General features: G+C 45.7%; 1 protein-coding gene across 1 annotated transcript in view; it reads right to left on the bottom strand.

The window, feature by feature from the left end:
• Positions 1-526: 526 nt before the first annotated feature.
• EHD1 (EPS15 homology domain 1) overlaps positions 527-12,535 on the bottom strand; it is a 90,656-nt gene continuing 78,647 nt past the window's right edge. Inside the window, exons 9-16 of the mRNA XM_086517368.1 lie at positions 2,762-2,864; positions 2,622-2,671; positions 2,387-2,515; positions 2,066-2,317; positions 1,803-1,882; positions 1,490-1,616; positions 1,260-1,403; positions 527-1,171 (exon numbers count right to left, since the gene is read on the bottom strand). Coding sequence (XP_086373494.1) covers positions 986-1,171; positions 1,260-1,403; positions 1,490-1,616; positions 1,803-1,882; positions 2,066-2,317; positions 2,387-2,515; positions 2,622-2,671; positions 2,762-2,864 — 1,071 coding nt within the window. The 3' untranslated portion in view covers positions 527-985. The remainder of the gene's footprint in view (positions 1,172-1,259; positions 1,404-1,489; positions 1,617-1,802; positions 1,883-2,065; positions 2,318-2,386; positions 2,516-2,621; positions 2,672-2,761; positions 2,865-12,535) is intronic.

The following is a 12,535-nucleotide window of genomic DNA, read 5'->3' as shown; positions in this document are numbered from 1 at the left end:
AATATTATCCTACCAACTTCCACCAAATATGGAAGCAACTAGTGTGAATAAGATGCTTCAAACGTGTCTCCCCTGCTATCTATATATGCTATTACTCCATGGAGAAAGAGCATATCAGCTCATGATGTTTGTTCAAGAGGATGGTCAAGCCCATGTGGATGGCAAAGAAAATTATCCAATGGGAGTCAAGATCATTGGCCACATGCTAAGTTTTCAACCTATTAGACAAAGCTTAGCTTACAAGGTAGAAAAGGTTCAATTGACCTACTACAACTAACAAGAAGGCGTCTTGAGATTTGGTAAGGAAAGAAACCAAATGAGATTTGGTAATTTCATTTGCTAAGACAGCTGCTGCACTGAATGAGCGTTTTCTAACATTAACCTTATGTTTGCTGCAGCCATTATACTATCTCCATGTAGAAAAGGCATCAACATATCTGCACAAAAAACCATTGAGCCTATGAATTAAACTTAAAAGCACATAAATCTCATATCCTACTTATTGGCATAAGCATGTGACATCATAGACACAAACCATAATAACCTTTTAATTCACAAGATGTGCAAAATGTTCTGTTATGTACAAGTCCATCGTGTATAACCCAACCAGAAATGCCAAAAACTTGAGTTTTCACTGTGAGGAATCAGGGCCTCTATGAAAAAATTACATTTAGACACCCTCTAGTAAATAAAATAACCATGTCCCGCTGCCGAGCATGAGTTCAGGATACCACTTTACTACTTCTATGGGATAGCTTGCTCATGCTGTGGCAACTGCATGCAACTCTTCAACATTTTGTGAGCTGTGTGGAGAACTCCAAAATTTTGCGCCCATACTATGAGTGCTCAAAGGCTGGAAGGAGGATAGGGCACAGGTCCAAATAAAGCTAAAAAATTGTGCTGCATTTACTCAAGCAGATGTGGGAATGATACTCGAGCACATTCGAAGAAAATAAATGCTTGTAGATAACTCCAGAAAGTAACATCAGTCGTATGGGTTGCGGAACTTTTTGAGAAGATTCGGTATGTCATAGCCAAGCATGTCATCAACTGACTGTATCATCTTTGGTTTCAACTTCTCAAACTTGTCAAAATTATAGCCAGAGAGAATTTCTCTGAAATGTTCGACGTTTGGAAAATCCCCAGCCGGTAAATGATGCTCCCTTTGAACCTAAACATGAGATTCCACATTTTACCGATGTCAAAGAGTGCACTTTGCGTCTGAAAGAACTACAAACAGGAACGAAAATAATTCAGACCTTGGCAAATTCATCCTCTAGATTATCAATTAGACGCTGTTGTGCCTTTACTTTGCCCATCATGGCTGGCATTTCCTTCTTTAAATGTCCAATTATATGTGCGTGGATTTTTGCTGCTCGAGCTCGCTTAACGAATTCATTGATCTGCACCCAATTAAGCAGGTTAAATTCCATTACATTCAAGAGACAAGTTGCTGACATTTTCAGCTTGATAAGCGTTAACAGATTACCCGACGATCACAAGCTTTCCTCGGTATGTCCTTGAGGTCTGCTAGCAGATCTTCTTGTTCCCTCTCAAAAAGCTCTTTGCCGATGGGACCTACAGCCGTCTCATTTATTGGTTTGTCATTAAAAGATCTGTACAAAAAACACACACACCCATAAATCTAGATTGAAAGGGGTTGAAAAGAACAGGAAGTCTTCGATCATCTACGCATAACAAGCCCCTTGCCAGGTAACAGGAACAGAATTAATAGCAGATTGTGTCCATGTGACTTGAGATTTAATAGCACCACGAGAATAAAAGTCACTAAGCTGCCTCACCCGATATACACTCGCATGACTTCAGGAGTATTGAGCACTTTTCCCAATGACCACATGAGTGCTCCATAAACACGCATCAACTGCAAAAGCAACGTGAATTGAAAAACCCCATATTTGAAGATTGACTGTAAAGAACAGCGAAGTATACCTAGATGAATCCAGGATGAGCCCAGATTCACCTTCAAAGGAAAGTGCAAGGTATGGACTCCTCGTACAAGAAAATATAACCATCAGCAAAGTGCACATTGAAGATATCTATTCACCTGCTGAGTATCGACTTGATCCGCCTTGTTTAAGACGACTCTTATTTTGTCATCATGCCCACGCAAGGAGCCAATGACACGTTTGAACTCATCACTGATGTCCAACTTGTGTGGATCAAAGAGGAGTAAGATGAGGTCACATTTGGCAGCAAACCATTCAGTTACTCCGGTAAAATCATAGCTGCGCTGCGTTCTTTGCTTTTCCCCAGAAAGAACTCCTGGCGAGTCCACAAACGTGATATGTTCCAAAAGCTGATAAAAGATATTAATCATTTAGAAAAGCATTCACATTTGAAAACATGATCCCTCATAAACACTTACAGGGTGTGGCATCTGTGAGCATTCAAATTTTGACAAAAAAGCTGTTCCAAACTTTGTCAGCCCGCTGAAAGGCATATCTGCCTGGACAGCAATGGTGTTTCCGGGCACACTTCGGCTATCCGTGCCTCCCTGCACCAACATAGTTGAAGAGCGTCATGGATAGGAAATAAGAAAATGGCCGCTTTGTAAAACCTATGTCTGAAGTCAGTTGATCAAACCTACAAAGTTTTCTTACCATAACTACAACGAACCGATCAGTTGTAGGCTCTGGTCCAATATGTGCTCCTAAGAACATGCAAAACAAAACTTTTTTAAAAAAGATAGCTCCATGAATAAGAAGCTTTGAAAAACACCAAACAAAATCTTCTGCATTACCAGGGTAATTGCCTTTCAAAAGATGCTTAATAAAGGTAGTTTTTCCAGTTGAATATTGACCGAGTAGCATAATCATAGGCTTTGCATCAAATTCGCTTTCCGTCTGTCACATAAGCACAAAATTATCTGAGCATCCCTGTACTTGCAGACACTTATACAAGCAACTCACAGAAACATAAAAAAAGAAGTGATTGTCTAAAAGTCAGAGGCTAGGGAGCCCAATGTGACTCAGATTTTGAGTGGGCACACACAAACAGTCGTAGGGGCATCTAGCCATAAGAAGGGTTATGTCACGTGCGCATTTCACTTGCGCTATGTCAACAAGCTTCTGCTACAGTCTAGCGTCAGTCTTAGCTTAGGACCTAGCTTGGCACTTTGTAAGCATCTAGCAAGACGTGCATGCCCAGGCCGGTCATAATTGCATACCCTCTCTTGCACAGTACAATCAGTCAGCATTCAAGCATGGGAACAGTCACTTAAGTCACTTTAGGCACTTAAGTCAATTAATTGATAAGTGACATTTTTCATCATTTTAATAAGGTCGTGGGGCTGTTTTGGTGGCTGCTCGACCAGCCTTAAGTCACCTATATATGCAGCCATAGAGGGGTGCTTGAAGAGCAAAGGAGCAGTAGAAGGTGCCTCTCAAGTACCAGCAGGACCAGCAGTTCCAGTGTTTTCAGCCACCAAAACGCCAGCAGCCCCTCATTTGGTCAGTTTTCAGCCCTTTCGTCATCGCTAGCAGTTCCCCCATCGCAGCAGATTTCAGCTTTCAACCCATTAGCATCACCAGCGTTTCCAGTTCTCTCTCTCTCTCTCTCTCTCTCTCTCTCTCTCTCTCTCTCTCTCTCTCTCTCTCTCTCTCTCTCTCTCTCTCTCTGCCCCTGCGCGCTGCCTGCCTGCTGGTGCCCCTGCGCTGCTTCCTGCCTGCTCGCGTCACCCCCTGCGCGCTGCCCCCTGCCCCCTAGCTGGACAGCAGAAGCTGGCGGTCAGATACACAGGCGGAAACAATGCAGACGGAGACATCATACGCGTCGACTGTGGCAAGAGCGCACGGGCGGCATCATCATACGCGTAGGCGGGAACATCATTCACACAGGCAGGCACTTTTACTCCATACGTGTAGGAGGGTCATCATATGCGTAGGTCAACAGACATCATACGCGTAGGTCAGCAAGCATCCTACGGATAGGAGGTCAGGCATCCTACATGTAGCTGGGAAGACATCATACGCGTAGCTCAGTTGGGCATCATACGCGACATCCTACGCGTAGGATTCAGTGGGAAATTCTATGCGCGAAATGGTAAGTGAGCCCGATACATCTCTTGAACGACAAAACATGGAAGTAATCTCCCCTGCACAAGACACGGATGCCGTCAATGTCTCACCTATTTGCAAGTCGCGAGCAAAGGCAACCTTCATGCTCACAAACAAGCGGATGGCGCAGATGGAGAGGGAAATGAAGGAGTGGAAAACAGAGATGGGAGGATGGTGGAAGGAAAAGTCCAAGCTCCTTCAGATGGTCTTCAATGAAGGCGCACAATGGAAGAAGGAGAAAGAGAGCCTTAACGCAGAAATACAGACACTCAAAGAAGAAGTCTCAGCCCTCAAATAGGAGAAATCAAACGCCGAGATATGGGCACTCAAAAAAGAAGTCTCAGCCCTTAAACAGGAGCTTGCTGATATAGTAAGCAGTGGACTAGAGGAAGGCGAATTTCAGCCCTCAGTAATAGATGAAATCAAGGAAATCAAGGAACAGGTTAGGATGATCCCAGAGGAAGAGAAACTGAGTGTGGCAAAGACATCTTCATGGGCGGAGATGATAACAAGGACACAGAAAAAGGCGGACGAAGCCGAATAATGGATTGAGGTCGCCAAGAACAGGAAAGGTCAAGAAACTCCTTGTACACTGACGCTTATCAACATGACCCCCGAAGAGGAACAAAGAAGGCGGATGCGAGCACTGCATGTGAGAGTGACCGGTCTCAAAGACATAAACAATGTGGAGAAAGAGGTCACAAGCCTTACATCCATGATGGGGAAGGAGAAGCCTTTGCACACTAAGGCATGGAGGGTAGGTAAGAAAAGTGATGGCACGGGAGAGTCTTCAAAGGGGAGAGCTCTCATATTACGCTTCCCCTCGTTGGAAGAGAAGAAGGAATTCTCGAGGAAGAGGCCTACTCTCAAAAAGACAAGTATTTTCCTCGGTGATGACCTGACTCTCTCACAACTCGCACATATGAGAGAGGTAATGCCAGAGATTACAGCGGCAAGGGAGAAGGGAAAGATGGCCTTCTACAGAGATGGACGGGTGGTGATTTTAGAGCGGCGCACTGCATGACGGTGCGCGACCTATGGGACCACACTGAAGATGGCTACCTAGAATTGTGATGGGTCTATGAGCTTGGACGTGGGTGCATTTGAGGACAGTTTCAAAGACAAGGATATTGTATTCTTCTCAGAGACTCATCAGGCCCCAGGACAGGTGATCCCACATGTGGTGGGATACAGATGGGAGACAACTCACAGGACAAATGCGAGATCTGAGCATGGGAGTAGAGGTTCAGGAGGAGTAGCAGTGTTATTTAGAGAGGAACTACAACCATTACTGCATATTGTACGAAGAGATGATCATGCTAGATATATGTGGGTGAGACTGAGAGCTGACACAGGTCGATTCCTATATATTGCCATATGTTACTTTCCTCCCAGTACATCAGTGTATGCTGCATCCAAAGAGCAGTCGCCTTTCTCTATACTAGATGATGACATATGGGAGTTTTCTAGGGATGGTGATATCATTCTCCTAGGGGACTTCAATGCCCGAACGGACAACTCGCAGACAGTCTTCTACGACACTTCAGATGAGATGCTTAGAGAGCTGGATGTGGGTGAGTTGGGAATTGACAGATGCTCAGCTGACAAAGAGCAGACGGAGTATGGGAGATACCTCATGGAAATGACGACTACACATGGATTAGCCATACTTAATGGCTTACAGCGATTTCTTGGAGCAGCCAGCTTCACATACTTTCCACACAGACATGGGGCGAGTACAGTGGATTATGTTATGACACAACCGAGCTTTGTCCCCTACATTCAGGATTTCACAGTGGGAGCCAGGCCAATGGGAATAGCAATAGATCATGCTCTCTTGACATTGTCCGTTAAATTTCAGTATAGTACAACCCAGACATCAGGAGGCAGGTCACACACCCGCTATACATTTACACCAGAGACTGATTTCGTTTATACAGAGGAGATCTAGGACCGTCTATTGGAAGGCACAGCTGGCACAAATGGTACAGGCCTCTCAGTGAAGGAGTGCACCACTCTATTGACTGAGACACTGCATGGGGCTGCATCAGTGGCATACCCACACACTCAGCCGGGCAAGAGACGACGTTCTAGGAGCATGCCCCAGAATAGTTGGTATGATGAGGAGTGCAGAGAGATGAGTGTAACAAACTGCTGACGTGTCAAAGCCTAAAGAATGGAGCCAACTTACAGATGCCGGCCGAGGGGCCTAAACCCTAAGAAGAACAAGCAGTAGAAGAAGTGTCACAGAGTGAGGACCTAATTTCTGCCAGAAACCCTAATTCCGAAAACCCTAATTGCAGAAACCCTAATTTCTGAAACCCTAATTCTGGAAACCCTAACCCTAAAACCTGCAAACCCTAATTTCTGCCAGAAATCCTAACTGCTGAAACCCTAATTCTGGAAACCCTAACCCTAAAACCTGCAAACCCTAATTTCTGTCAAAAACCCTAACTGCTGAAACCCTAATTCTGGAAACCCTAACCCTAAAACCTGCAAACCCTAATTTCTGCCAAAAACCCTAATTGCAGAAACCCTAATTCTGGAAACCCTAACCCTAAAACCTGCAAACCCTAATTTCTGCCAGAAGCCCTAACCCTAAGGCAGCAGACAAATTCCGAAAATTGCGCTGACATGATGACGTGGCAGGCTGTACGGATTTCCGTGATTTAGGCTGGCAGCTTTTGGCATTGCTTTTTGGACCATAAGCTTTTGAGTTTGAAAGTTTTTCATGTAAACTGCTTTTTGGACCAGAAGCTTTTGAGTTTTAAAGGCTTTTTACTATAACTGCTTTTCAGGCCAAGGGCCTTTAAATATGAGGCTAGGGCTCATTCTCTGGCATGCTTCCTGGAGAAGGTGCAGAGTCTGGAGTACCAGCTTGTACTTTGATGATGCAATATAAAGAAATACCGAAAGGGGCGCCAAGGTTTGGGGCCAATACTCTCTGGGGTGGAATTCCGCCACTCCATGTCGCGTGTCGTCTCTCTCTCTCTCTCTCTCTCTCAGTTCAATTGTTATTGAAGTGCGAAGAGTTTGTTCAATCTGTGCTTTTCTATTGGCACGTGGTGCCCGCCTTGTGACAATGAGAGCCCAGCTTCAGAGAGATCTTCTTTTAGGAGTCATCACTTACAGATAGTCTCGGATTGCTTTCCGACGCCTTGTGCGACGGAAGAAGCGAGCTTACCTAGCTCAGATGGAGCGAGACTTATATCAAATGTTTTGAGTAGGGACTCAGGAGAGGCATGGCGACTCTTCCATGAGCACTCCCCTCCCCCAATGATTACTTCACCTGATGGGTGGGGCCAATATGCGACATCATTATATACGGTTCCTGGACAGGAACCCCTTCCAGACCCTACCAAGCCTTGCCCAGCTACGAGCACTTTCTTTACATCTGAGATGGTACAAAGGGCCATCGATCGACACGATGAGAACCGGGAAGGCATATGATCATGACTGTCTAGTAGCGGAGCACTTTATACATGCCAGGGATATGCTGATGGAGGTTCTCGCAGTGTTGTTCAATCGTGCCATGTGTGAGGGATTACCTGAGACTTCGAGGTTGTCTAATATTGTGCCCATCTTCAAGGCTGGTGACCCTACAGAGCCTGGGAACTACCGCACTATTATGGTTGGACACACATTGGCACGGTTGTATGCATCTATTTTGGAGCACCACTTGAGTAATTGGGCAGAGGGCGAGGGTGTATGAGCAAAGGGTCAGGCCGGCTTCAGGAGGAGTTTCTCCACTCTTGATCATATTCTGACACTCAGGGCCATCATTGAAGAGGGCAGAGCACATGGGAGACGGATCTATTGTAGCTTTGTGGATTTTCGCAAAGCATTTATGGTACCAAGAGCTCGATTGATGCGCAGACTACAGGAGATGGGGGTGCCCATAGAGGTGATTTAGGGGATTATGGCTTTGTACAGATCAGTGATGGGACATGTACGCACTCCCGAAGGGGTATCTGATTTAGTTCACTCTACTATTGGAGTGAAACAAGGCTGCCCATTGTCTCCTACTCTATTTGGTATGTATGTTGATGAGGTGTCTGATTACATTCACAGAGAGGGTGATAGGGGTGCCCAGCTAGCAGGGACGTGGATCCCATTGTTGCTATATGCTGATGATATTGTGCTCATATCTGACTCACCAGAAGGTATGCAACGACATTTGGATGCACTATGCAGTTTTGCAGAGGATAGCGGATTGTGTGTAAACCTAGGTAAAACCAAGGTTATGGTGTTTAACACCACACCGCAATGGGTCAGGAGATCAGTACCTACTTTCAAATATGGTCAGGAGATTGTGGAGTATACAGATGCATACACTCACCTGGGGGTAGTCTTTACTGGGCCGAGATTCTCTTTGAGAAGAGCAGCAGAGACTAGACTAACTAGAGCTGGTGCGGCTCTGGGAGGAATGGAGAGGATGTGTTCGCACGTTCACTTCCAGGAACCTAGGACAAAGTTATGGCTCTTTGATACTTTGGTTGCCTCTACTATGTTATATGGGGTGCAGGTTTGGGGACCTTCTGTAGGCCAGGATGGCTGGAGGCGTATGGAGAAGCCCCTGGTATCTATGATCTCTCGGCTGATTAGAGCCAAGGCTTCCGTACCGCATGATATCATTCGAGGGGAATTAGCTGCCCCCCCTATGGAGATTGAGGCGCTTACCAAATCAGTCTCCTTTGTATAAGTCTGTGGGATACTACCAGAGACAGATATGCCAGGGTGGCTCTAGATTCCTCCCGACAATTAGCTCTTAATGGGGATACATCATGCTAGTATGCACAGATGGCATCATGGTTTCAGACACATGGTTTCACCATGGACAGGTTGCCTCCTTTTCAATACTCTCTACAAGCACCCTTGAGGTCTCTGACGCGGGTAGAGATTAATAGACTCATTCGTCAGGATCTGATCCAGCTGGACACGAGGAGGACATGGATAGAGCCGATACAGGAGTTGGGCACAAAGATGGCTTTCTATAGAGAGCATCTTCTCCACCTCACACGGGATGGGTTTGTGATTTGACCTAGCTATATGGACACGCATCTTTCTCATGGTTTGCGTTGTGCCATTGGCCAGATACGCACGTCCTCACATCAGCTTGAGATTGAGACTGGCAGATTCAGAGGGACACCAACAGATGGCAAGATATGCCGTTTATTCCATCTAGAGCCAGAGACAGAGGTACATTACATATGTCATTGCACAGTGTACTATGAGATACGAGGCCGTTTTCATTGTCTATTCACAGAAGGTTTTGGGCCTCTATCTAGGGTCATGAGTTATGAGGATCAGAGATGTCTTGGGCTATATCTACTTGAGTTACATAGGCATAGAACTTTACTGAGGAGAGTTGAAGAGAGACAACCCCAGAGACAAATCACTGAATTCTTTACACTAGATATTGTACACCCAAAAGAACAGACAGAGGAGCAACCAACAGTGGAGAGGTCTGCCCGCACTACTGGCATTCTCATAGACCGAGCATTGGAGCTAGGGATCTAGACGACCCCGATGGAGAAGAGGAGCTACACGGTTTCGAAGGAGGCTACGGCAAAGGATTCGAGCCATACTTTTTCGTCATCCAGAGTGCAGATGAAGATGGATCTCTATGAAGATGGATATTGTCTACACATTGTACTACTTAGTTCACACATTTCACGCCTTTCACCTTTCACACCTATCAGCTTAGTTTAGGATTCCACAGTATTTATATTTTGTTATCCTAGCAGCAGTGGCTGACTTGCAACACGTCAAAGTTTCCGAGGAGGCCCAGATTGTAGGAGCTAAGCCCACAGCGGAAGCAATCTTGAAGAACACCTTTCAACAAGTGTCCTTTATGAGATGCTCCGGCTAGATGCAACCCTCAGAAGTGACACCCTCTCAATAATTCAGTCTCTGTACCCTGGTACAGGGCCTAGTGGCGGGCACTTACCTGTGCAGCCCTTGGAGTCCTACATGATTTCATATCGAGCTGCTCCCCTCACCGACTATAAAAGTCCTCGTCTCACTGTATCTATTCTTGGGCATCAATTCTTAGGCGTCATAGGCGTCATAGCCTAGTTTAATTTATTTTGTTAATCTGACTTTGTATCAGATACACCGCATTGTAACTTTCTGGTCTCATAGGTCACTTTGGCCTTTTGAAGACGTTAATATAACATTTCATTTCAGTTCATCTCTCTCTCTCTCTCTCTCTCTCTCTCTCTCTCTCTCTCTCTCTCTCTCTCTCTCTCTCTCTCTCTCTCTCTCTCTCTCTCTCTCAACTTTGCTGTAACAGCATCTCAGAACTGAAAAAACTGTCAAACTTTACGTTTTTGTTGCCGACTTGAAGGCAATGTCGGACAAAACTAGCAAGGGTGGAAAATCCACACTCGCCATAGAGAATGATGCAAAATCTCCAAGGAATTTGGATGCTAATCCAACCACATCGTCTACAACAACGGAAGCAATGATCATGGCTTACAAGCAAGGTGAAAAGTTGCGCGCACTTGCAATGGAGAATGGTACTTTAAGAGTTCTTGTTGTGGAGAATGAGCACCTCAAGAAGATTCTTGAAATGCAAACAACACGCTTGGTGCATCTTGAGAATGAAGTTCAAGAATGTAAGCGCTCTCTTGTGGACATGAATGTAATGAAAGAGCGCTTGAGAAAAGTTGAGAGTGATCATGTATTGAAAGAGAAAACGATAGACACATCTACGACATGATGTATGTGAGATGAGAAATGCATCCAAATCATGGGCTGATATATGTAAGAATAATGTGGTTTCTACACCTCCTATCATACAAGACGTTGTCCAAGCAAAGAATGTAGAGAATGTGCACACTCAAGAATTGCAAGAACGACAAAAACGCTCAAAGAAAATCGTCATTCGTGGAATCAAGGAGGAAAGCCCCAATCTCTTGCGGTAGCTATTGAAGAGTTTTTTGCTACACACTTTGGCATGTGTGGAATCATGGCTTATGGTGCACATCGAGTTAGAAAACAAGGAGTCCCTCGCTCGGGAGAAAGACCTATTGTATGTACCATGGCTGATGAGGTAAAGAGAAAGATCATAGTTGACAATAGTTAGATCTACCTCAAAGGAACAGGTTGTAATGTATATGAGGATCGCACTCTTATGCAACAAAATGTACGTCGCAAAGCATATGAGGTGTAACAGACTTGGACACTCCAAGTCAAGAATCAATCACGACAGCACCAAATAACCACTTCAAAACAATTCACAGATCACAATAGATTTGCACTGGCCCGGCGGAGTTCCGTGCCTAGAGATATTGGCCCCAAAGACTGGCGCCCCTTTCGGTATTTCTTTTTGTATTAATCAATCATCAAAGTACAAGAGAGTGGCTAGGGTTTCACTCTCAGACTCTGCGTCCAGATGCTCTGAGAAGTGAGGCCCTCACCACTAATTTAAAGGTTACAAGGGATGCCCAAAAGCAGAGCCCCAAAAGCTTGAAAGCAAAAGCAGATTCTCTCTCTCTCTCAATGAGAGTCAGTAAAAAAGCAAGTTCTCTTTTTCTCTTTCTTTTTCCCAAATCAAAGCGAAAAGCTGAGATTTGCGTCGCTCAAAATTTCCCCAAAATAATAATAATAATAATAATATTCCGCCTCCGCGATTTCCGGAAATTAGGGTTTCTGCTGTCCGCCACGTCATCACTTTGTGACATACACCCCTCTTGAAAGCATTGTAATCGACCGCGATTACGCCTGCAAAACCGACAAAAGCCATAAACTGTCTTGGCAGACACTGACTGTTAGTACCTACGTACTAGGAACACACATCTAGCACATGTACAAAATCGACAGTCACATCACACGACATCACAGGACATCACCAGACATCACAGGACATCACATGACATTCAACATTCATTCGAATCTTAGACCATGATTTATCGGCAATGTAGCTAGCAATCACATCTAGGTCCAATCGGGACCTCATTGATGTCCGATTTACTAACCCCTATTGCAACCATGTCTATTCGAGATCAATCAGACCAAAATGCTGCAGTCATTTCGTCTATCAGTTCCTGCACTCACAAGAAGTCAAGAATAAATCAGTAGAGCATAATCAGGAATTCCATTTCATAAAGTCATCCAGCAGAATACTGTCAACTCGGTTCTGGCAACATCGTCATGAAATTTTCTCGGCTCGCTGCTGCTGCACGCTCCCCCCCCCCCTTGCACCATCGCTCCCTCTCACCCCCTTTCTCCTCCTAACCCTCGCGCTGCCCTCAGCCACCCCCGCGCTGCCCCCGCCCCTTCGCCCTCGCGCCACCCTGCCCAGCCCGCCACCTCCTGCCCCCTTCGCCCTCACGCCATCCTGCACAGCCCCCCCACCCTTCCCAGCCCGCCACCTCCTGTCCCCTGCTGCCCGCCGCCCTCCCCTCCTAGCCCTCCCGCTGCCCCCCCCACTCCTTGCCCGCCGCCCTCCCCCC

This window comes from Adiantum capillus-veneris, chromosome 1, assembly GCF_014529385.1.
Source record: "Adiantum capillus-veneris isolate H3 chromosome 1, ASM1452938v2, whole genome shotgun sequence".
Classification (NCBI taxonomy): domain Eukaryota; kingdom Viridiplantae; phylum Streptophyta; class Polypodiopsida; order Polypodiales; family Pteridaceae; genus Adiantum; species Adiantum capillus-veneris.
Note: the sequence above shows the minus strand (reverse complement) of the source record. Positions and strands in the feature narration are given on the sequence as shown.